Source organism: Oncorhynchus mykiss, chromosome 23 (genome assembly GCF_013265735.2).
Source record: "Oncorhynchus mykiss isolate Arlee chromosome 23, USDA_OmykA_1.1, whole genome shotgun sequence".
In the NCBI taxonomy this organism is placed as follows: Eukaryota; Metazoa; Chordata; class Actinopteri; order Salmoniformes; family Salmonidae; genus Oncorhynchus; species Oncorhynchus mykiss.
Genome location: NC_048587.1, coordinates 36,823,849 through 36,850,079, shown reverse-complemented (window position 1 = coordinate 36,850,079; position 26,231 = coordinate 36,823,849). Strand labels below are relative to the sequence as shown.

The 26,231-nt window shown below is 43.7% G+C and overlaps 1 protein-coding gene across 1 annotated transcript; it reads right to left on the bottom strand.

The window, feature by feature from the left end:
- Positions 1-57: 57 nt before the first annotated feature.
- On the bottom strand, positions 58-26,196 carry LOC110502673 (aspartate aminotransferase, cytoplasmic). Its single transcript, XM_036960380.1, has 9 exons — positions 25,773-26,196; positions 11,600-11,781; positions 11,184-11,307; positions 9,031-9,143; positions 8,680-8,784; positions 8,184-8,334; positions 5,244-5,409; positions 2,521-2,663; positions 58-2,124 (listed from the first exon to the last, which is right to left on the bottom strand). Exons 1-9 carry the CDS (start codon positions 25,879-25,881, stop codon positions 1,985-1,987), a joined length of 1,233 nt encoding a protein of 410 aa, XP_036816275.1. The 5' UTR covers positions 25,882-26,196; the 3' UTR covers positions 58-1,984.
- Between the last annotated feature and the right edge of the window lie 35 nt (positions 26,197-26,231).

The window sequence follows — 26,231 nt, the reverse complement described above, 5'->3', positions numbered from 1 at the left end:
TCTTGGCTTTCTGCACTGATCCCCAATGTCATGAGAAACACACACCAAAGAGACAACTTGCACAAACAAAATATATTTTGCATCCTGGCTCTCAGATGGAAAGAACTGGCATTATATTGTAGTGTGCAGACATTTATTAAAGGATTTGAGTCATACCCCCTTGAGATACATAGGTATTCACAGCATCTGTTAGTGCATTTGATTTGTGCAATTTTGAACAATACACGTATACCACAGAGATGTCAGATACTGATAATAATAATAACAACAGAGAGCGACCGCTTCGGAATAGACTGATTGGACATTCACATTGAGCAGATCCTTCTTTCAAATGTTGAAACAAAAATAACAGGGATTGTTGCTCTCTGATTGAGAACAGTCCTGTTTGTCCCTATTGAATGCACGCCAGGACTTCGAATGTGAAATTCAACAGAGAGTTACACAGTTTAAGTGATACATCATTTTTACTTCATCATCTTGGGCCAAAATAAACATGATTGTAAATATAACGTCCATAGTTCAAGTTCAATATTAGCATCCTTATTACATAGCTACATCTCTTCGACATACATTTAGTGCATGACTGATTTGGTCAATTGATTGTTTTTCACTCTAGTACTTGTTGTATGCTTTCAAGTCAAGTACTGATTACTTGGTCACAGTTAATATTTAGGTTATCTTTCAAGTGGACACAAACAACTCCTATGAGGTATGCAGGTGGGTAGGTCAAACAGACAAGGGAATGCGCCTTTCACAGTTGGAATGAAATCTGCATAAAAATGGGTCGTTCTTGAATTGCGATGGCATTCCTTTTTTTTAATACATTCTCCCGATTGCACCTGATAGTACCCAAATACATTTAAAGGTGCAATTTGCAGAAATGGTTCCGTCATGTCCTGTTTGCTAGCGTTCTAATAGTTTGAGTAGTTTCAGTTTGTGACAAAACCAGCAGGTATAGTGTAGAGAATCATTGTACCATCTTAACCGCTTTGAGATATTTTTTCCATACCAAATATATTTCATGTTCAGCTGTTTGAAGCTGGTGTACAAAAGCCAAAGGAAAAGATGCAAAAACGAAACTTAAGAACGGGAAGCATAGAAATAGTGCACATAGAACAGATCTACTGCTTCTTAGACTTGCTTTCAATGAGAAATCCAAATCTATAACTCACAATTCAACGTGAATTTGGTCAGGTCGTCCAAAACGTTACTACTGCAGCTTTAAATAAAAAATAAATACAAATGAGGTACATTTGTTTCAAAATGCCAGGCCCACATCCCACCGCAATTCAACGACCCAAACAATACTAATCATAAGGTAATGTTAATAATATTAATAAGCAATGGAAGATCACCATCACCAGCACTGCGGGAGCTAGTCCTAATACATCCAGAAACACTTGGGCTGTGTCTCAATAGTTTAAACAATATAGCTTATTTTCCATATCTCCTTTCCTTGTGTCCTTCCCTCCATGATCACTGATCTGGCTGGACACGATAGGTTGAAGGAACATCAGTTGTAATGAAGGAGATGAGGAAAGGAAGCCATTTCAGAGTATTAAGACACAGACAGCTAGTGCTTAGTGTGGAAGCACACAGCAGCTAAAATGCCCTGACACACAGTGCTTAATCAGTATACAGGACTTCAACACTACTGAACAAAAACAGTACAAATTAAATCACTCCACACTCAACTGCAAGCAGCAGTGATGACACACAGGGATGATACCCACACAGAGACACACAGACAAATCATGAAACTTCTCTTTAGCCTTTACGCTGCCTGTGCATTCATTTAAGTGTTCAAATACAATGTATCTATAGACAACAAGCGACATTATAGGCCCAGCATAAGCTAGTGTGCTGGGAGTTGGGAATGGGGCTTATTATGTATGTTTGGTCCAATACATTATACACACACACACACAAACACAGCTGGTGGGGGGCAGGAGGGAGTGCTGGTGGTTGTGGGTAGTGTAGTCTTCTACTGGACGTTTACAACAGTCTCGTGGATAGACTCGGCCACATAGTCGATGTTCTTAGTGGTCAGACCACACATGTTGATACGACCGCTGGCCATTAGGTAGATACTCCTCTCCTTGATCATGTACTCCACTTGTTTAGCTGAACAGAGACAAGGAAAGAAAATATTAAAAGGTATGACATCACAAGTATTATATTTTCAGAACGTACAATATACTATCGGTATATTATATATCCCCCCCCCCCCCCGTTCAGTTAAGGCATCATTGAGCCTTAGCGTCAGTGCTCTCTACGCTGGGAAGCTGTTTCCTGGTTCTAACAGCTTTTTGAAGCTCTACGGAAGACAGCACAGCACAGGGGAGTTTAATGTTTATCCAGTAAGTTACTTCACACAAACAGTAATGAGGATGTGCTCAGCGGACTGGTGAAGCAAAAAATAGCTGGGTGGGGAGTGTATGTGTGTGTTTAAGACTAGAGAGGAAAAGAGAGGTATGCATTTGTTTGCATTCATTTGTGTGTGTATGTGTGTGTGCTTACGGTTGAGGCCAGTGAAGCTGAACATGCCGATCTGCTGTGTGATGTGGTCCCATGTTCCTGGGGTTTCCAGAGCCTGCAGTTTAGCCTGGAGTGAAGCCCTCATCAACAACACACGGTCTGCCATGGTCTTCACATTATCCTTCCTACAACAGAGAGACAGGGAGACCGAGAGAGAGAGAGACACGGTTAGACAGAGAGACAGGGTTAGACAGAGAAACAGGGTTAAACAGAGAGACAGGGTTAGACGGAGAGAGAGAGAGACAGGGTTAGATGGAGAGACAGGGTTAGACAGAGAAACAGGGTTAAACAGAAAGACAGGGTTAGACGGAGAGACAGGGTTAGACGGAGAGACAGGGTTAGACGGAGAGACAGGGTTAGACGGAGAGACAGGGTTAGACGTAGAGACAGGGTTAGATGGAGAGACAGGGTTAGACGGAGAGACAGGGTTAGATGGAGAGACAGGGTTAGACGGAGAGACAGGGTTAGATGGAGAGACAGGGTTAGACGTAGAGACAGGGTTAGACGGAGAGACACGGTTAGACGGAGAGACATTGTTAGACGGAGAGACAGGGTTAGATGGAGAGACAGGGTTAGACGGAGAGACAGGGTTAGATGGAGAGACAGGGTTAGACGGAGAGACACTGTTAGACGGAGAGACAGGGTTAGATGGAGAGACAGGGTTAGACGGAGAGACATTGTTAGACGGAGAGACAGGGTTAGATGGAGAGACAGGGTTAGACGGAGAGACAGGGTTAGATGGAGAGACAGGGTTAGACAGAGAGACATTGTTAGACGGAGAGACAGGGTTAGATGGAGAGACAGGGTTAGACGGAGAGACAGGGTTAGATGGAGAGACAGGGTTAGACGGAGAGACATTGTTAGACGGAGAGACAGGGTTAGATGGAGAGACAGGGTTAGACGTAGAGACAGGGTTAGATGGAGAGACAGGGTTAGATGGAGAGACAGGGTTAGACGGAGAGACATTGTTAGACGGAGAGACAGGGTTAGACGGAGAGACAGGGTTAGACGTAGAGACAGGGTTAGATGGAGAGACAGGGTTAGATGGAGAGACAGGGTTAGATGGAGAGACAGGGTTAGACGTAGAGACAGGGTTAGACGGAGAGACATTGTTAGACGGAGAGACAGGGTTAGATGGAGAGACAGGGTTAGACGTAGAGACAGGGTTAGATGGAGAGACAGGGTTAGATGGAGAGACAGGGTTAGACGGAGAGACATTGTTAGACGGAGAGACAGGGTTAGACGGAGAGACAGGGTTAGACGTAGAGACAGGGTTAGATGGAGAGACAGGATTAGACGGAGAGACAGGGTTAGACGGAGAGACATTGTTAGACGGAGAGACAGGGTTAGACGGAGAGACAGGGTTAGACGGCGAGACAGGGTTAGATGGAGAGACAGGGTTAGACGGAGAGACAGGGTTAGACAGAGAGACAGGGTTAGACGGAGAGACAGGGTTAGACGGAGAGACATTGTTAGACGGAGAGACATTGTTAGACGGAGAGACAGGGTTAGACGGAGAGACAGGGTTAGACGTAGAGACAGGGTTAGACGGAGAGACAGGGTTAGATGGAGAGACAGGGTTAGACGGAGAGACATTGTTAGACAGAGAGACAGGGTTAGACGGAGAGACAGGGTTAGACGTAGAGACAGGGTTAGATGGAGAGACAGGGTTAGACGGAGAGACAGGGTTAGACGGAGAGACATTGTTAGACGGAGAGACAGGGTTAGACGGAGAGACAGGGTTAGACGGAGAGACAGGGTTAGACGGCGAGACAGGGTTAGATGGAGAGACAGGGTTAGACAGAGAGACAGAGTTAGAGAGATAGAGAGACAGGATTAGATGGAGAGACAGGGTTAGATGGAGAGACAGTGTTAGACAGATAGAGAGACAGAGTTAGACAGAGAGACAGGGTTAGACGGAGAGACAGTGACAGATAGAGAGACAGGGTTAGACAGAGAGACAGGGTTAGACGGAGAGACAGTGACAGATAGAGAGACAGCGTTAGACGGAGAGACAGGGTTAGACGGAGAGACAGGGTTAGACAGAGAGACAGAGTTAGACAGATAGAGAGACAGGGTTAGATGGAGAGACAGGGTTAGACGGAGAGACAGTGTTAGATGGAGAGACAGGGTTAGACAGAGAAACAGGGTTAGACAGAGAAACAGGGTTAGACAGAGAGACAGGGTTAGACAGAGAGACAGGGTTAGATGGAGAGACAGGGTTAGACGGAGAGACAGGGTTAGACAGAGAGACAGGGTTAGACAGAGAGACAGGGTTAGACAGAGAGACAGGGTTAGACAGAGAGACAGGGTTAGACAGAGAGACAGGGTTAGATGGAGAGACAGGGTTAGACGGAGAGACAGGGTTAGACGGAGAGACAGGGTTAGACAGAGAGACAGGGTTAGACAGAGAGACAGGGTTAGACAGAGAGACAGGGTTAGACAGAGAGACAGGGTTAGACAGAGAGACAGGGTTAGACAGAGAGACAGAGTTAGACAGATAGACAGGGTTAGACAGAGAGACAGGGTTAGACAGAGAGACAGAGTTAGACAGATAGAGAGACAGGGTTAGACAGATAGAGAGACAGGGTTAGACAGACAGAGAGGGGGAGGAAGGGAGGATATAGATCTACGTTTTGACCACTCATGTTTAATTGTTGGACGTGCATACACTACTTTTGTAATGTCTGTGTGTGTGTACCCACCATTCAGCGAAGAGTTCAGGTGTGTTGAGTGTGATGGCGACCAGCCTTGCACCCTGGGAGGGAGGGTTGGACCAGGTTACCCTGACAATCTTCTCCATCTGAGATAGAACTCTCTTCAGGTTGTCAGAATCACGAGCTACAATAGTCAGGTTCCCCACACGCTCATCTGCCAGCACACAGAAACTTTCTTTAGGGTTCCCTGCAGTTTACAGATTGCATTATGTACATATATTACATTTGAAATATGTGTGTGCGTGTTATGTGTGAAAGGTGGGAGTAAGAATACATAGATTGGTTTCATATGTTTCAATGCATCTTACAGTGTGTGTGTGAGTGCATGTGTGTTAATCTTGGCAGCAATTTTAGATTTAGTTTTAGTCTTAAAATACCTTTTTAGTCGAAGTCAAATTTTTGTCCTTTCATCCGTTAGTTTTAGTTATTATCAGTCGACTAAAAGTCTGAACTATTTTAGTCACATATTTTTTTAGATATTTTGTACTTAACCTTTATTTAACTCTGTCAGTTAAGAACAAATTCTTATTTACAATGACGGCCTACCCCGGCCAAAACCTAATGACGTTGGGCCAATTGTGCGCCGCCCTATGGGACTCATAATCATGGCCGGTTGTGATACAGCCTGGAATCAATCCAGGGTCTGTAGTGACGCCTCTAACCCAGAAGCTTATAAGAAATCCTGCTATGCCCTCTGACGAACCATCAAACAGGCAAAGCGCCAATACAGGACTAAGATTGTACTACATCGGCTCCAACACTCGTCTTGTGGCAGGGCTTGCAAACTATTACAGACTACAAAGGGAAGCAAAGCCGAGAGCTGCCCAGAGACACGAGCCTACCAGACTAGCTAAATCACTTCTATGCTCGCTTCGAGGCAAGCAACACTGAGGCATGCATGAGAGCATCAGCTGTTCCGGACGACTGTGTGATCACGCTCTCCGTAGCCGAGGTGAGTAAGAACTTTAAACAGGTCAACATTCACAAGACAGATTACCAGGATGTGTGCTCCGGGCATGTGCTGACCAAATGGCAGGTGTCTTCACTGACATTTTCAACATGACATTTTCCCTGATTGAGTCTGTACTACCAACATGTTTCAAGCAGACCACCATAGTCCCTGTGCCCAAGAACACTAAGGCAACCTGCCTAAATGACTACAGACCCGTAGCACTCACGTCCGTAGCCATGAAGTGCTTTGAAAGGCTGGTAATGGCTCACATCAACACCATTATCCCAGAAACCCTAGACCCACTCCAATTTGCATACCGCCCAAACAGATCCCTAGATGATGCAATCTGTTTTGCACTCCACACCGCCCTTTCCCACCTGGACAAAAGGAACACCTACGTGAGAATGCTATTCATTGACTACAGCTCAGAGTTCAACACCATAGTACCCTCAAAGCTCATCACTAAGCTAAGGACCCTGGGACTAAACACCTGGACTTCCTGACGGGCCGCCCACAGGTGGTGAGGGTAGGTAGCAACACATCTGCCACGCTGCTCTTCAACACTAGAGCCCCTCAGGGGTGTGTGCTCAGTCCCCTCCTGTGCTTCCTGTTCACCCATGACTGCGTGGCCAGGCACAACTCCAACACCATCATTAAGTTTGCAGACAACACAACAGTGGTAGGCCTGATCAACGACGAGACAACCTATAGGGAGGAGGTCAGAGACCTGTCCGGGTGGTGCCAGAATAACAACCTATCCCTCAACGTAACCAAGACCAAGGAGATGATTGTGTACTACAGCAAATGGAGGACCGAGCACACCCCCATTCTCATCGACGGGCTGCAGGGGAGCAGGTTGAGAGTTTCAAGTTCCTTGGTGTCCACATCACCAACAAACTAGAATGGTCCAAACACATCAAGACAGTTGTAAAGAGGGCACAACAAAGCCTATTCCCCCTCAGGAAACTAAAAGGATTTGGCATAGGTCCTCAGATCCTCAAAAGGTTCTACAGCTGCAACATTGAGAACTGGTTGCATCACTGCCTGGTATGGCAACTGCTCAGCCTCCGACAGCAAGGCACTACAGAGGGTAGTGCGTAAAGCCTGGTACATCACTGGGGCTAAGCTGCCTGCCATCCAGGATCTCTACACCAAGCGGTGTCAAAGGAAGGCCCTAAAAATTGTCAAAGACTCCAGCCACCCCAGTGTTCTCTCTACTACCACATGGCAAGCTGTACCGGAGCACCAAGTCTAGGACCAAAAGGCTTCTCAACAGCTTTTAGATTTTATCCTCATCGTAACCGTCAAGAGGGTTAAATAACAATGGTTTTCTTGAAAGGGGAATAATTTGAGCTTTCCAAAAATGCCAGAAGTATTACTGCAATCCTAATATTCAACAAATAGCATTTGTTTTTCCCATAGGAAAATAGCAACCGCAACTCGCATTTGAGTACTGTGGCGAGAGAGCAGCAACACGAATGAATAAATAACAGCGCACATGGGAAAACAGTCTACATGAAAGTAGGAGAGAGAGTAAACATGATTGTTTCTAGCTGAGATTAGCGTAGTTAAGTGAAGTGTCCTGGCTTCGCATCAGTTCAGAAGATTGACGAGTGACTGAAGTGACTGCCTGAGAGCTGTGTGGGAGAGCCGGGCAGATCACACAACTGAAGAAGTTCATTCTGCACGCACGCAGCCAATGCTGGCCTACCCCAAAGGGTTGAACAAAACAGATGAAAATGAGCTTCATGGCAAATTTAATGTCCATTAGTCTCATGTGGAATTCTCATCTCGTCACATTTCCATTGAGTAAAATTAAAAGTAATTTGTAAGTTCTAGTTTTTTCCAGGTCATCTCGTCTCGTTGTCGTCATTGTTTTAGTCAGGAAAAATAAGTAGTTGACGAGTATTTTTCTTCATAGTTATTGTTGACGAAATCAACACTGGTGTGTGTGTGTGTGTGAGTGTGTGTCTCACTGTAGAGGCCAAAGTTCTTGGAGAAGGACTGGGCACAGAACATCTCGAAGCCCTGCGTTACAAAGTAGCGTACGGCCCAGGCATCCTTATCCAGACAGCCTGATGCAAAGCCCTGGTACGCTGAGTCAAAGAACACAAACAGCTTCCTCCTCTGGGGAGAGAGAAAACAAAAAAGGAGAAATATTAAAACCTACAGAAAATATATATATATTTTTAAATGTATAATATTTTTTTTTGTTACATAACGCTGGGCATGTACACACACACACACACACAGCTATGTCTTACTATTTTGGGGGGGGGACCAACAATTGATTCCATTCAAAATCCTATTTTCACTAACCTCTAAGACTAAACCTAACCCTAACCCATAAAACAGTATTTTTACTAATAGCCTTTTAAGGTGGTTTGCTATTCCTGTGAGGACTTCTGGTACTCACAAGTATAGTAAAACATGTGTACACACACACACACACACACACACACACATTCTTACCTTCATGACCTCAGCCACCTGCATCCACTCTACGTGTGTAGGGTCTGTGCCGGTGGGATTGTGGGCGCACGCGTGCAAAACAAAGATGGAGTGCTTTGGTGCACTCTGGGACAGGGGTCAAAGGTCAATGTTAGACTACAGGACAGACAAATAACATATTGTGTACTGGGAGGTGATGCACCAAGTGATGCACCTATCCTCTTTTCAACCGTGTGGAAAAAGCTAATTTACTATCTACGTTGACATGACCAGTTAAGATATTCAACATTCACTATTGTGAGGTAAACTCAGAGTTCGGGAGGCAGTCTGGTGTCCATGTCAACACCACCAGTTCAGAGGTCAGCGTCTCACCTCCAGGTCGCCTAGGAAACCGTCCAGATCCAGACCCCGCTTCTCTGCGTCCCAATACTTATAGGGACGGATGTCCTCAAACCCGGCGTTGGCAAACACAGCGTTGTGGTTCTCTAGAAACAAACAGTAGAGGTTTCACAACACTTTTCTCTAAAGAGGAGTCTTTCTTTGAATGCTTCATGTGTCTTTTGAGGCCTAACATTAGCTGACAACATTAGCTGACATACGTAGTTACAAAGATTAAGTCCAGCATGTTAAAAAGTAACATGCTGGACTTAATCACCTACAGTGCCTTGCGAAAGTATTCAGACTTCTTGACTTTTTCCACATTTTGTTACGTTACAGCCTTATTGTAAAATTGATTAAATAACAAAACTTCTCAGTAATCTACACATAATACCCCATAATGACAAAGCAAAACAGGTTTATTAAAAATAAAAAACAGAAATACCTTATTTACATAAGTATTCTGAACCTTTGTTATGAGACTCGAAATTGAGCTCAGGTGGATCCTGTTCCATTTATCCTCTTTGACATGTTTCTACAACTTGATTGGGGTCCACCCGTGGTAAATTCAACTGATTGGATATGATTTGGAAAGGCACACACCTGTCTATATAATGTCCCACATTGAAGGTCCACAAGAACACAGTGGCCTCCGTCATTCTTAAATGGGAGAAGTTTGGAACCACCAAGACTCTTCCTAGAGCTGGCCGCCCGGCAAAATTTAGTAATCTGGGGAAGAAGGGCCTTGGTCACGGAGGTGACCAAGAACCCGATGGTCACTCTGACAGAGCTCTAGAGTTCCTCTGTGGAGATGGGAGAACCTTCCAAAAGGACAACCATCTCTGCAGCACTCCATCAATCAGGCCTTTATGGTAGAGTGGCCAGATGGAAGCCACTCCTCAGTAAAAGGCATATGACAGCCCACTTGGAGTTTGCCAAAAGGCACCTAAAGAACTATTTGGCCTGAATACCAAGTGTCACGCCTGGAGAAAACCTGGCACCATCCCTACGGTGAAGCATGGTGGTGGCAGCATCATGCTGTGGCAATGTTTTTAAGCAGCAGGGACTGGGAGACCAGTCAGGATCAAGGCAAAGATTAACAGAGCAAAGTACAGATAGATCCTTGATGAAAACCTGCTCCAGAGCGCTCAAGACCTCAGACTGGGGTAAAGGTTGAACTTCCAACAGGACAACAACCCTAATCACACAGCCAATGATGCAGGAGTGGCCTCAGGACAAGTCTCTAAATGTCCTTGAGTGGCCCAGCCAGAGCCCGGACTTGAACCCGATCGAACATCTCTGGAGAGACATGAAAATAGCTGTGCAGCAACGCTCCCGAATGGCAGGGTCTCCCGAGTGGCGCAACGGTCTGAGGCACTACATCTCAGTGCTAGAGGCATCACTACAGACCCTAGTTTGATTCCCGGCTGTATCACAACCGGCTGTGATTGGGAATTCCATAGGGCGACGCACAATTGGCCCAGCGTCGTCCGGGTTTGGCCGGGGTAGGACAGCATTGTAAATAAGAATTTGTTCTTAACTGACTTGCCTAGTTAAAGGTTAAATAAAAATGTTATAAAAAAAAGAATCCCCATCCATCCTGACAGAGCTTGAGAGGATATGCAGAGAAGAATGGGAGAAACTCCCCAAATACAGGTGTGCCAAGCTTGATGCTATAATCGCTGCCAAAGGTGCTTCAACAAAGTACAGAGTAAAGGGTCTGAATACTTATGTAAATGTGATATTTCAGTCTAGTATTTTTAATAAATTAGCAAAAAAACATTTTTTTTAACTGTTTTTGCTTTGTCATTATGGGGTATTGTGTGCAGATTGATGAGAAGAAAAAAAATATATCAATTTTAGAATAAGGCTGTAACGTAACAAAATGTGGAAAAAGGTCAAGGGGTCTGAATACTTTCCCAAGGCACTGTATATTAATGAACTATTAAGAGGACAATTTAGTAGTATAAGGTCCAGATAAGATAACAATAACAATGAAAAGTTTATATCTTATTTGAGGACATTCATACAGCACTGAATCAGCCGTACGAGCAGAGATGTAAACAGGTGTTTAAGTCTTGTCGTTCCTGTGTGCATGTGTGTGTGTGTGTGTGTGTGTGTGTGTGTGTGTGTGTGTGTGTGTGTACCCCAGGTAGGCGCTGAGACATAGACAGGTGTTTTTGTGTTGTCGTTCCCGTTGTACCAGCGTCTGAGAAACTCTGCCCCCATCTTCAGAGCACCTGTACCCCCCAGACACTGCACCGCTCCCACCTGACAGAGAGAGACAGGAAGCGAGCGTGAGAGAGAGATAGGGGGTGAGGGAGAGCGAGAGAGGGTGACCGAGAGAGAGAGACAGCAGAGAGAGAGAGGGGGAGAGATAGACAGAGGGAGAGAGAAGGTGGTGGCTGATACACACTAAATAAGTGACTTGATAACTACTTAGGAGCAATGTAGCGCACCAGTACAAATTTAAATACATTCCTTTAAATTCAGCTCAATATCTGCATAATCATGCACACAACACAACTCTCCTAACACAATCACACTTCAAAAACTACCCTACCCTGTTCTCCTGGATGGCAGGGCTGTCTTCTCCCAGGGCGATCTTGGATGCAGAGGACCTAAACTCAGGCAGACCCAGAATGGCCAGGTACTCATGGTTCAGACTGTTGTCCGCTACAATGATCTTCTCCACCTTCTTAACCACGGGCAGCACCCAGGGCTGGCCCTCATCTGTCCTGTAGGCTGGAGGGAAGAGACAGTTTTACAGGTTAAGTTTGTTTTACGGTGCAAATGTTGCAGTAGCCCAATTCTGGCCCTATGGCTCTCTCTCCAGCTGGCATTACTGCCTTGGTGAGCAACCCACTCAAGAGGGGAAGGTGCCAATGAACAATGAACACTGACAACCTGAGGAGAGATCTAACTCAGATGGAAATGTCACAAACACTCTCACCTGCGCTTTACTACACTAGAAGCTTTACTGCTCTGCAAGATCCAAGTAGACTAATATGTAATTAGGCCTACCGTATGTCTCATCCACATGAAGAAATACTATAGTATACTATGGTATAAAGATTATAGTGTTCACTGTTGTGTTTTCGCAGTCTTTACTGTAGTATTTACAGTTTACAACAGTATTTAAACGGTATATTAAAGTATTTCATATAGTGTTTTTACGGATTGTATAATACTGTAGTATTTAGTACTGTAGTGTTTTTGCTGACTTTAGTATACTGTAGTATTTACTGTAGTGTTTTAACAGACTGTAGTATACTGTTGTTTTTGCAGACATTACTGTAGTATTTACTATAGCGTTTTTATTTTATTATCTTTGACATCAAAGGCTTTGTCCTTGAGGAAACCTACTGGAGAAATACCTGTGTAAATAAGGTATATCTGTTTTAGTTATTTTTAATACATTTGCAAAAAAGTCCTAGAAACCTGTTTTTGCTTTGTCATTATTGGGAAAGGTGTGTAGATTGATGAGGAAAATAGTTTATTTAATACATTTTAGAATAAGGCTGTACAGTGCTTCGCAAAAGTATTCATCCCCATTGGCGTTTTTCCTATTTTGTTGCATTACAACCTGTAATTTAAATGTATTTTTATTTAGATTTCATGTAATGGGCATACACAAAATAGTCCAAATTGGTGAAGTGAAATGAAAAAAATAACTTGCTACGAAGCCCCTAAATAAGATCTGGTGCAACCAGGTTCCCTCAGAAGTCACATAATTAGTCAAATAATGTCCAACTGTGTGCAATCTACGTGTCACATGATCTGTCACATGATCTCAGTATATATACACCTGCTCTGAAAGGCCCCAGAGTCTGCAACCCCACTAAGCAAGGGGCACCATCAAGCAAGCGGCACCATGAAGACCAAGGAGCTCTCCAAACAGGTCAGGGACAAAATTGTGGAAGTACAGATCAGGGTTGGGTTATAAAAAAATACCCGAAACTTTGAACATTCCATGGAACACCATTAAATCCATTATTAAAAAATGGAAAGACTACGGCACCACAACAAACCTGCCAAAAGAGGGCCGCCCACCAACACTCAAGAACCAGGCAATGAGGGCATTAATCAGAGGCAACAAAGAGACCAAAGATGACCCTGAAGGAGCTGCAAAGCTCCACGGCGGAGATTGGAGTATCTGTCCATAGGACCCCTTTAAGCCATACACTCCACAGAGCTGGGCTTTAAGGACGTGTCAATCCCTGACCTGAGTATTCTTTGTTTTCTTTATATATTTTGGTTAGGTCAGGGTGTGACATGGGTGATGTATGTGTTTTTGTACTGTCTAAGGTTTTTTGTAGGTTTATGGGGTTGTTTACCATCTAGGTGTTTATGTATGTCTATGGTTGCCTAGATTGGTTCTCAATTAGAGGCAGCTGGTAATCGTTGTCTCTGATTGGGAACCATATTTAGGCAGCCATCTTCTTTGGGTATTTCGTGGGTTATTGTCTATGTTATGTTGCTTATTAGCACAGTGTTTCTTTAGCACTCACGTTCGTCGTGTTAGTTAGTTTGTTTGGTTAGTGTACTTCGTATTTTCTGACTTTCATTAAAAATATGTATTCACATCACGCTGCGCTTTGGTCTCCTCAATACGACGATCGTGACAGAATAACCCACCTACAATGGACCAAGCAGCGTGGTAACGGCCAGCAGCAGCAGCGGCAAAGAACGCAGGACTCATGGACTTGGGAGGAGATTCTAGACGGCGAAGGACCCTGGGCACAGCCAGGGGAATATCGCCGCCCCAAAGCAGAGCTGGAGGCAGCAAAAGCAGAGAGGCGCCAGTATGAGGAGGCAGCACGGTAGCGCGGCTGGAAGCCCGAGAGGCAGCCCCAAAAATGTATTGGGCGGGGGCACAGGGAGAGTGTGGCAGAGTCAGGAGTCAGACCTGAGCCAACTCCCCCTGCTTACCGTAAGGAGCCAAGGTTGGAACCAGAGCCGGTCAGGGCGGTATTGGAGGTGAGCGAAGCAGAGACAGTGAGTTAATGGGGAGATTGGAGGAGAGAGTTGCTGTGTTGGTGCCTGAGGCACGACATCCGCCCGACGGAGCGTGTCGGGGATTTGATGTCACCTGGGTCAACTCTCCATACTCGTCCTGAGGTGCGTGCTAGCCGTCTGGTGAAGACTGTGCCAGCCCCACGCACCAGGCCTCCTGTGCACCTCCCTAGCCCTGCACGTCCTGTGCCAGCTCGGCGGTACAGTTCTCCGAGCCTTGCTTACCGTGGCGGGTGTTGTACTGGTCAGGCACCGTGTTATGCGGTGGAGCACATGGTGTCCCCAGTACGCTTGCTTAGCCCGGTGCGCTACTTCCCAGCTCCCTGTATCTGCCGGGCTAGGGTGAGGATCCAGTCAGGGCGGATGGTGCCAGCCCTGCTCTCAAGATCTCCAGTGCGCCTTCACGTTCCGGTCTATCCGGTGCCACCTCCACACACCAGCCCTCTGGTGGCAGCCCCCCGTACCAGGCTGTCTCTCCGTCTCATCCCTACAAGTGCTCCCGCCTGTCCAGCGCTGCCAGAGCCTTCCTCCTGCCCAGAGCTGATAGAGTCTCCCGTCTGTCCTGAGTTGCTAGAGTCTCCCGTCTGTCCTGAGCTGCTAGAGTCTTCCGTCTGTCCTGAGCCGCTAGAGTCTCCCGTCTGTCCTGAGCCGCTAGAGTCTCCCGTCTGTCCTGAGCCGCCAGAGTCTCCCGTCTGTCCTGAGCCGCCAGAGTCTCCCGTCTGTCCTGAGCCGCCAGAGTCTCCCGTCTGTCCTGAGCCGCCAGAGTCTCCCGTCTGTCCTGAGCCGCCAGAGTCTCCCGTCTGTCCTGAGCCGTCAGAGCCGCCAGTCTGTCCTGAGCCGTCAGTCAGCCAGGAGCTGCCAGAGCCGTCAGTCAGCCAGGACCTGCCAGAGCCGTCAGCCAGCCAGGAGCTGCCAGAGCCGCCAGTCAGCCAGGAGCCGCCAGTCAGCCAGGAGCCGCTAGAGCCGTCAGCCAGCCTGGAGCCGCCAGAGCCGTCAGCCAGCCGGGAGCCGCCAGAGCCGTCAGCCAGCCAGGAGCCGCAAGAGCCGTCAGCCAGCCAGGAGCTGCAAGAGCCGTCAGCAAGCCGGGACCTGCAAGAGCCGTCAGCCAGCCGGGAGCCGCCAGAGCCGTCAGCCAGCCAGGAGCCGCCAGAGCCATCAGCCAGCCAGGAGCTGCCAGAACTGTCAACCAGCCAGGAGCTGCCAGAGCCGTCAGCCAGCCAGGAGCTGCCAGAGCCGCCTGTCACGCCGGCGACGCTGGAATCTCCCTCCTGTCTGGAGCTGCCAGAGCCGCTCCTCAGTCCAGAGGCGCCTTTCCGTCCAGTGGTGCTCTCTACGGTGATCTTCAGTCCGGGGCCCGGTGCGAGGGTCCCCGCTCCAGAGGCGCCACCTAAGTGGGCCAAGACTTAAGTACAGCGGGGTCCATGTCCCGCACCCAAGCCGCCGCCGTGAAAAATGCCCACCCGGACCCTCCCCTTTTGATTAGGTTTTTGCGGCCTGAGTCCGCACCTTTGTGGGGGTACTGTCACTCCCTGACCTGAGTATTCTTTGTTTTCTTTATATATTTTGGTTAGGTCAGGGTGTGACATGGGTGATGAATGTGTTTTTGTACTGTCTAGGGTTTTTTGTAGGTTTATGGGGTTGTTTACCATCTAGGTGTTTATGTATGTCTATGGTTGCCTAGAGTGGTTCTCAATTAGAGGCAGCTGGTTATCGTTGTCTCTGATTGGGAACCATATTTAGACAGCCATCTTCTTTGGGTATTTTGTGGGTTATTGTCTATGTTATGTTGCTTGTTAGCACAGTGTTTCTTTAGCAGTCACGTTCATCTTGTTAGTTTGTTTGTTTGGTTAGTGTACTTCGTGTTTTTCGTCTTTCATTAAAAATATGTATTCACATCACGCTGCGCTTTGGTCTCCTCAATACGATGATCGTGACAGGAAGAGTGGCCAGAAAAAAGCCATTGCTTAAAGACAAAAATAGGCAAACACGTTTGGTGTTCGCCAAAAGGCATGTGGGAGACTCCCCAAACATATTGGAGAAGGTACTCTGGTCAGATGAGACTAAAATTGAGCTTTTTGACCATCAAACCCAACACCTCTCATCACCCCGAGAACACCATCCCCCACAGTGAAGCATGGTGGTGGCAGTGTGATGACCCTCCCACTCTGTCTGCTGTATTCTCTCTTTGTTCTTGTTTCCTTATTAGGATGCCGGTGGGCGGAGTTGGGAGGGTCGTCAGCTACATGGGAAACACCTGGGCCCGGTGTGTCCCAGGATAAATACACAACTTCCCCATTCATGGAGGAGACTCTCTCCATGCAGACACCTTTACAGATTTTGTTGTGTATCTTGGTGGCCTTTTGGTTGTTTGCTTTGGCACCTTTCAACACCCTGCACTATCACATTCATGGATGCAAAACACTCACTTACACTACTGATTACTGATTACACACACCATTGTATATTGTACTTAGTTTACTTTATTTAATATATATGTTTTGTTACTCCTTATCTCCACGTTGTCTCCCTTTTGTTACGGGCTTTGAGCCGGTTCGTGACAGCAGCATCATGCTGTGGGGATGTTTGTCATCGGCAGGGACTGGGAAACTGGTCAGAATTGAAGGAATGATGGATGGCGCTAAATACAGGGAAATTCTTGATGGAAACCGGTTTCAGTCTTCCAGAGATTTGAGACAGGGACAGAGGTTCATCTTCCAGCAGCACAATGACCCTAAGCATACTGCTAAAGCAACACTCGAGTGGTTTAAGGGGAAACATTTAAATGTCTTGGAATGGCCTAGTCAAAGCCCAGACGTCAATGCAATTGAGAATCTGTGGTATGACTTAAACATTGCTATACACCAGCGGAACCCATCCAACTTGAAGGAGCTGGAGCAGTTTTGCCTTGAAAAATGGACAAAAATCCCAGTGGCTAGATGATAACAGAATTATGTTCTCCAGGTACATCACCCAATTTAATTATATTACTCTCAGTCTGCAAACCAGAATTTGTAAGATCCTGGTCGAATGAAACAGACGGAGGACCAGCTAAGTGGTCAAAAAGGTTTATTCACGGAACGTTCTGAAGTCAAGAATACAAAACAATTAATTTTATACTGACTTCTCACGCCCACACATTCACACAGCCATACGCACACACACAAACAGACACACAAACAGAAGCACATACACACATACCCACACAAACAGACGCACACACATGTCCTGCTCCGCACACACTGTCTGTCTCACTTCCCAGCCGACAGAGATGGTGACTTTATTCTTTATTCTAGTCAGTTCGGCACCAAGCTCAGACAGTCTGTGTTTAAAATACCATAGACATATTGTCTTTACCCTAATTCTGACTAGGACGACACATTTATTGATACACATTTATTGATTTATACATTCTAAACAATTCCATACAATTATATGTTTCAGGGCGGAATATTCTAATCATTCAATTAACAGACAATTCTCACCTATCACTAGATGTGTCAAGCTTATAGAGACATACCCCAAGAGACTTGCAGCTGTAATTGCTGCAAAAGGTGGCTCTACAAAGTATTGATTTTGGGGGGTGAATAGTTATGCACGCTCAAGTTTTCCGTTTTTTGGTCTTATTTCTTGTTTGTTTCACAATAAAAAAATGGAAAAATGTCATGGGGGGTGAATACTTTCGCAAGCCACTGTAACGTAACAAATAGTGAAAAAAGTAAAGGGGTCTGAGTGCACAGTATACTTTCCGAATGCACTTTATAGTATCCTACAGCAGTAATTCCCAAACTGTGGGGGTGCAAAGGGTCGGAACTCAGTCTGGCTTTCAACTTACTACTGAAAGTTGCAATAGTAGAATGCTCAAGGTGCAATTTCATTGGGTAGTGCATCAGCAGTTTTCCTCAAGTCATGTCAGTCATTGCAGACCTTAGAGAGCCACAGTTGAAGTCGGAAGTTTACATACACCTTAGCCAAGTACATTCAAACTCAGTTTTTCGCAAATCCTGACATTTAATCCTAGTAAAAATTCCCTGTCTTAGGTCAGTTAGGGTCATCACTTTATTATAAGAATGTGAAATGTCAGAATAATAGTAGAGAGAATTATTTATTTCAGCTTTTATTTATTTCATCACATTCCCAGTGGGTCAGAAGTTTACATACACTCAATTAGTATTTGGTAGTATTGCATTTAAATTGTTTAACTTGGGTCAAACACTTCGGGTAGCCTTCCACAAGCTTCCCACAATAAGTTGGGTGAATTTTGGCCCATTCCTCTTCCTCCTCCTTTGTTGTCCTTAAGCCATATTGCCACAACTTTGGAAGTATGCTTGGGGTCATTGTCCATTTGGAAGAACCATTTGTGACCAAGCTTTAACTTGAACTGATGTATTGAGATGTTGCTTCAATATGTCCATATAATTTTCAATCCTCATGATGCCATCTATTTTGTGAAGTGCACCAGTCCCTCCTGCAGCAAAGCACACCCACAACATGATGCTGCTACCCCCGTGCTTCACAGTTGGGATGGTGTTCTTCGGCTTGCAAGCCTCCCCCTTTTCCTCCAAACATAACGATGGTCATTATGGCCAAACAGTTCTATTTTTATTTCATCAGACCGGAGGACATTTCTCCAAAAAGTACGATCTTTGTCCCCATGTGCAGTTGCAAACCGTAGTCTGGATTTTTCATGGCGGTTTTGGAGCAGTGGCTTCTTCCTTGCTGAGCGGCCATTCAGGTTATGTCGCTATAGGACTCGTTTTACTGTGGATATAGATACTTGTGTACCTGTTTCCTCCAGCACCTTCACAAGGTCCTTTGCTGTTGTTCTTGGATTGTTTTCCACTTTTCGCACTAAAGTAAGTTAATCTCTAGGAGACAGAACGAGTCTCCTTCCTGAGCGATATGACGGCTGCGTGTTCCCATGGTGTTTATACTTGCGTACTATTGTTTGTACAGATGAACGTGGTACCATCAGGCATTTGGAAATTGCTCTCAAGGATGAACCAGACTTGTGGAGGTCTACAATTTTTTTTCTGAGGTCTTGGCTGATTTCTTTTGAATTCCCATGATGTCAAGAGGCACTGAGTTTGAAGGTAGGCCTTGAAATATATCCACAGGTACACCTCCAATTGACTCAAATGATGTCAATTAGCCTATCAGAAGCTTGTAACGCCATGGTATCATTTTCAGAAATGTTCCAAGCTGTTTAAAGGCACAGTCAACTTAGTGTATGTAAACTTCTGACCCACTGGAATTGTGATACAGTGAATTATAAGTTAAATAATGTGTCTGTAAACAAATGTTGGAAAAATGACTTGTGTCAAGCACAAAGTAGATGTCCTAACTGACTTGCCAAAACTATAGTTTGTTAACAAGAAATTTGGTGAGTGGTTGAAACATTTTAATGACTCCAACCTAAGTGTATGTAAACTTCCAACTTCAACTGTATTTATAATTTGTCAGAAATGTCCAGAACAACTAACCCATGTCAGCTAACGTTTTTTTAGTCACTCAAATATCACATGAACACATAAGGAATTAGCTTTAAAACTGCAACACTTTCTCTGCACCCCATGACAAACTTTCATTTATCTGCATGTCCAGCCATTTTCTTTTCAGGACAACCAGGGCTACAAGTAGAACACAAAATAATTTGATATAAACAGTTACATTCATGAGTTTTTTTGACAAACGTCAACAACAAAAAAATAAGATCCTGCAAAGCAAAAACCTGATAAAAAATGTATTTATATGAATGTAAGTACAGAAATTGTTTGGTCAGTGGGAAATGTATGTCCAACTAGTCCGTGACAATTGTGTGGAGTTTGTGACAGCAACTGTGAGCTTATTACAGTATTATTATGCTAAGTAGAAGAACCCCTTACCTTTTAACGACTCTTGTATAGCTTGTGAGTGTCGTAGAGCAAAACATGTTACATGTGCGACTTCGTGAGTCTCAAATTTTCATAGATCGCTTTGTAGCTCAAACCATTCTGACTCTACAGATGATTTTGTAAAAAGACACAGCCCTGGGCCCCTTCGAGACCCTTGTCTCACAAACATTGCTCTAGCTCAGCCCCTGTTAACCACACAGACTAATGGTTGGTACCCAACGGATGCAAAATAAATAGATAAACACACAATGTTTAAAAGGGGTTAGAGGTCCTAAATCACAACGGCACGATGGTAGGACTCATTGGGTTAAAATGGCAAAATAAAGCCTCCATCCCATGGCAAAATGTATGGAATTGCAGGAAATAAGCTTTAAAACTGCTAAATTTTCTCTCTGCCAACCAGAGGGGTGTGAACAGTTTGTTTCATTAACAGTGCTTGTGCCAATAGAAATAGACGTGTTATACCTACAGTTTACAACAGAATTCTATAGTAAGTACTTTAGTATTCTATAGTAAACAGAATTATTTTTTTTAAGTGGATGGTGGTCAACTCTGCAAAGGTTTGTTTTTTTATAGTTTTAACGGATCAGGCTACAACCTGATGAACGTCAAAGACTGCGGTTGTGCACTTTCCTCTGCTGTCCTAAATTCCAGTCAGACATCACTGATAAGAAAGCCAAACTAGTAAGTTACTAAATCAGAGTAAACAGTGTTGTTGAGCTAAAGAGGAGAGGGCACTCCTGTCTACAGACTCTTACCTACTCAACTATTATAGTCTGTAAACTGTCGGAAAACATACTTCCACATCCACTTTCTAAAAGAGCCCGACTAACTGTATAATTTGTGACTGAAGTTCAAGAGAAGGGACATGGGTCTATCTGTTCTATGAGCATGTAAACACATGGTGTAGCATATGTACATATGTCAGTTATTTTCAGCCAGCTGACCACAGTACCAGTCTAATGTTAGTCTACTACAGGAAGGAATTACTGGGCCGTAGGCCTGACCTGTGCTAATCAGGGAAATTCAAACGGTTCTGACCTGCACTGCAGAGAGAGAGAGCAGGGGGAGGGGGAAAGAGCAAACGCAGTGTCACGATACAGCAGGTTTACACTTTGAGCATTCTGACAGCGTCCTTGTGCAAAATAGTATGCAGCATCATCTGGATATGTATGCAACAAAAGTTCAAAATTCACATTCTCATACCATTTCTGTTTGTAAATGGGTATACCCCCTTGGGTTCTCAAGAGCTAGTTTAGGCACTGATCCAACAACATCCATCCTTTCCTCCTTTCAAGTATTCCTCATTGACATGATTGGATTGGTCAAAGCTATGGCCGTCATTGTAAATAAGAATTTGTTCTTAACTGACTTGCCTAGTTAAAAAAAATAAAAAAATAATAAAACATTACATGTAGTGGAATGCTTGCTAACACCCATCCAATCATGTTAGCGATTACTTCAGGTAAGGCATTGAGGCATACATTTACAGGGCCTTCAGAAAGTATTCACACCCCTGGACTTTTTCCACATTTTGTTGTGTTACAAAGAGGGATTAAAAATGTTTTAATTTTTATTTTTCAACGATCTAGCCAAAATACTATGTAATGTCAAAGTGGAAGAATAATTCTAACATTTGTAAAAAAAAAAATATGAAAAATAAAACACTAATATATCTTGATTAGATTCAACACCCTGAGTCAATACATGTTAAAGTCACATTTGGCAGCGATTACAGCTGTGTCTTTCTGGGTAAGTCTCTAAGAGCTTTCCACACCTGGATTGTGCAACATTTGCCCATTATTATTTTCTAAATTCTTCAAATGATTGTTGATTATTGCTGGACAACCATTTTCAGGTCTTGTCATAGATTTATTTTCAAGCAGATTTAAGTCAAAACTGTTAAATCGACCACTCAACAACATTCACTGTCTTCTTGGTAAGCAACTCCAGTGTATACAGTACTTGTGTTTAAGGTTATTGTCCTGCTGAAAGCTGAATTAATCTCCCAGTGTCTGGTGGAAAGCAGACTGAAACAGATTTTCCTATAGGATTTTGACTGTGCTTAGCTCCATTTTGTAATGAATACTCAGGGAGAAAAAGGTGTAGATTCACGCGCAGCAGGTGTTTAATTCACCTTCACAGAAGGCAGGAATCGTGGTCACAGGCAGGCAATGGTCATACACAGGTAGGCAAACACGCAGGTGAATCAAAACTAAGACTGAAGGCTATAACTGGTTCTCACAAACGAGCTAGGAAAAGGCTTAGTAGAGTAAAAACGAACAATACCTCACAAAGGCACAAACAGAACGAACTGAACTAAATAAGGAGCTGATGAGACCAGGCGAGTAACTAACACAGGTGAAATCAATGAACAAAAATGAAAGACAGGGCTACGTTCAAGAACACAAAGAAACAGGGCTACGTTCAAGAACACAAAGAAACAGGGCTACGTTCAAGAACATAATGAAACAGAACACGAGGTTGACTAAGAAAATAAATACAGAACCTTACACATTTCCTTTATTTTTTATGCTGAAAAGCCCAGTCCTTAATGATTACAAGCCACCACAACCCATAACATGATGCAGCCACCACAATGCTTGAAAATATGGGGAGTGGTACTAAGTAATGTGTTCTATTGGATTTGCCCCATGCATAATAATAATAATAATAATAATATCATATGCCATTTAGCAGACACTTTTTAAGTGTCTTACACTCATGAGTGCATACATTTTACATATGGGTGGCCCCAGCGGGAATCGAAACCACAAAACACTTTATATTCAGTACAAAAGATGAATTGCCTTGCCACATTTTTTGCAGTATTACTTTAGTGCATTGTTGCAAAAAGGATGCATGTTTTGGAATATTTATATTCTGTACAGGCTTCCTTCTTTTCACTCTGTCAATTAGCTTAGTATTGTGGAGTAACTACAATGTTGTTGATCCATCCTCAGTTTTCTCCTATCACAGCCATTAAACTCTTAACTGTTTTAAAGTCACCATTGGCCTCATGATGAAAATACCTAAGCGGTTTATTCCCCTCTGGCAACTGAGTTAGGATGAAGCCTGTATCTTTGTAGTGACTGGGTGTATTGATACACCATCCAAAGAGTAATTAATAACTTCACCATGCTCAAAGGGATATTCAATGTCTGTTTTTTTTTAATCCATCTATCAATAGGTGCTCTTCTTTGCGAGGCATTGGAAAACCTCCCTGGTCTTTGTGGTTGAATCTGTGCTTGAAATTCACTGCTCGACTGAGAGACCTTACAGATAAATATATGTGCGTGGTACCGAGATGAGGTAAACACTGTTATTGCACACAGAGTGAGTCCATGCAAACTATTATGTGACTTGTTAAGCAACCTTTTACTTCTGAACGTATTTAGGCTTGCCATAACAAAGGGGTTGAATACTTATTGACTCAAGACATTTCAGCTTTTCATTTTTAATTCATTTCTAAAAAGATGATTCTACTTTGACATTATGGGGCATGTCACGTTCTGACCTTAGTTCTTTTATTATGTCTTTGTTTTAGTATGGTCAGGGCGTGAGTTGGTTGGGTTGTCTATGTTCCTATTTCTATGATTTGCTATTTCTGTGTTTGGCCTGGTATGGTTCTCAATCAGAGGCAGCTGTCAATCGTTGTCCCTGATTGAGAACCATATTTAGGTAGCCTGTTTTCTATTGTGTTTTGTTTGGGTGATTATTTTCTGTTTTCTGTTGTGTGTCTGCACCAGCCAGAACTGTTTTCGGTTGCCATTTTAAATTCAGGCTGTAACACAACTAAATGTGGAAAAAGTCAAGGGGTGTGAATACTTTCTGAAATAACTGTAAAGTGTTCCAACAGGACCCTAATCCACCACCGTTTTTCCATCTCTTATGAATTGTTAATAGAGGGTTTAATACCATGTGACAACAACAGAGCTTTGGCCAGTTCTCTGGCGTAGCTCTGCTCTAATGTAGCGCAATGCAAATCCTTTAGTCCGGAGAGGCCAAGCAAGCAGTCAGATCACACATGGAGATTTCAGCCTTTGGGCTGCAGTGTTAAATAATAATAACAACACTCCATACAAAGATTCAGTCAGAAGAATGGTAATGTGTGAGTGCACTGCACTGTGTGACTAAATGGAAATGTGGGTTGTGTGACAATAAGAAAGGGGAGGGACGGGGTGTATTCTGTCTACAGTCTCTCATAGGAGGATCGTAGAGAGTGAATGGGAGTGAATTACTTCATGATTACGGTCAATTTATCTTAACTTACAGTGATATGACCATGACTCATTGATCTCCAGCTACAACTACCGGCATGTTAAAGTCTGTTCCAGTCCTCCTTACTGCAGTGACAGAGCCACTTCTTTGGATGACTGCCAACGACAGGTTATATAGGCCTTGCTAGGCTATCTAGGGATTCTGAACAATCAGCACGGAAAGCAAAGGACATCATGCTATCCTGATTGATTGGTTAGGTGAAGAGGTTTCAACACATAGAACAGATCCAGTCTGTCACAACATTGAGGGAGAATGCAAAAAGGTGACACTTTACTTGACACCCAGTGTCATAACACGTTATGACACAGTCAAACATGTCATATGTTATAAAAGCTTACATAATTTGCCATAACCTGTTATAATATGGTCATAACACTGTCATGACATAGATTTAGACTTGTTGTGACATATATTGCATACTTTTATGGCTGGTTATGACACCTACATAAGTGTCAAAACCCAAAACCTACCACACAAGGCAAAGCATTCCATTAGACCACAGCTTGTGTCAACAGTATGATTGTGTTCTAAAATTTTTAACATGACCATGTTAAAGTATCATTGCAATTGCGCAAACATTGATGTCAGACATGCGCCTACCTCAATGCTCTGCTGATGACGACTGGGATGAATGCAGGAGCAGATTTCAGGAGCAGGACAAGACATCCTCTTTTTGATTGATGACCTTTTTTGACTGATGACTGACTTAAGGGTATGTACGTGATAGGCCTACATGGCTTATATGATTCTGATGGTCATAATGCTTATTGACAGTGTCATAAAGTGTATTTTCTTAGTTCAAGTAAAGTGACACAGGATGGTCATAATGCTTCATGACAGTGTCATTAAATGTAGTTTCTACAAGTTAATGAAAAAAACATGACTGTAAAGAATTTATTACAACAAAAACAAAGGATCTAAGTGACAAACTTTCAAATGAAAGGAAACTTCTTGGCAGGGAAAACACTAATTTGAATAAATTACTCTGATGTAGGTGTCATAACCAGCCATAAAATAACGCAATAGGTCACACCAGGTGTTGCTTAATATATATATATATATATATATATATATATATATATATGCAATGACAGTGTTATGACCATATTATGACATGTTATGACAAGTTATGTCAGCTGTTACGACATGGTTATGACCGTCTTATGACACTGGGTGTCAAGTAAAGTGTTACCTAGTTTTCAAACAGGGCCCTGCAACACAACATTTCAGATGATGCACTAGTTATTAGGGATTAGCTAAGGTATACTATATCATCATTGTAAATAATAATTCATTCTTAATTGACTTGCCTATTTGAATAAAGATTAAATAAAATGTAAAAATAAACACTAAGTTAGCTGCTAACGTTAGCTAGCTAGTTAGCCACGGTTGAACGGTTCGCTAGTAAATTAACTATGCGATTATTAATGGTGCAGGAAATCGGACAGGCAGCAGGTGCATTGTTATCGCGGTGGAACTCTGTGATCCAAATGTTAGCTAGCTTGCTTACTTCATCCCAGCGATTGACGCATCATCATCATCTCTTACCTCCAACTCCGAGGTTCACCTTCTTGGGGTTCGCGTCCTCTTTAAAATCATTCGACAGCTTGAATACAGCCACTGGGGTGGCTTGGGGAACCTCTCCGAATAACGACATAATGATGACTATTACCAAGGAGGGGTGTTAGACAAAGCGTTAAACAACCCGGGCACAAACCGCTGTGTAAAGTGCTACAGGACGAGATAGGAAAATACTTTCACCTTCAACTTGGATGGATTTGAGGTCGTCCCTAGTTAGCACAGCCATAAAGTCATAAACCCCGCCTATTTCTACAATTTATCTTCTCAATACAATTTGATTTTAAACCTAAACCTAACATTAACCCTAACCACACTGATAACAATTGCCTTACCCTAACCCTAAATGATATCCAAATATATAATTTTTGTTAGCATTTTTACGACATTGCCAATTTTTACTTTGTAGCTTTGCCATCTAGTGGAAAA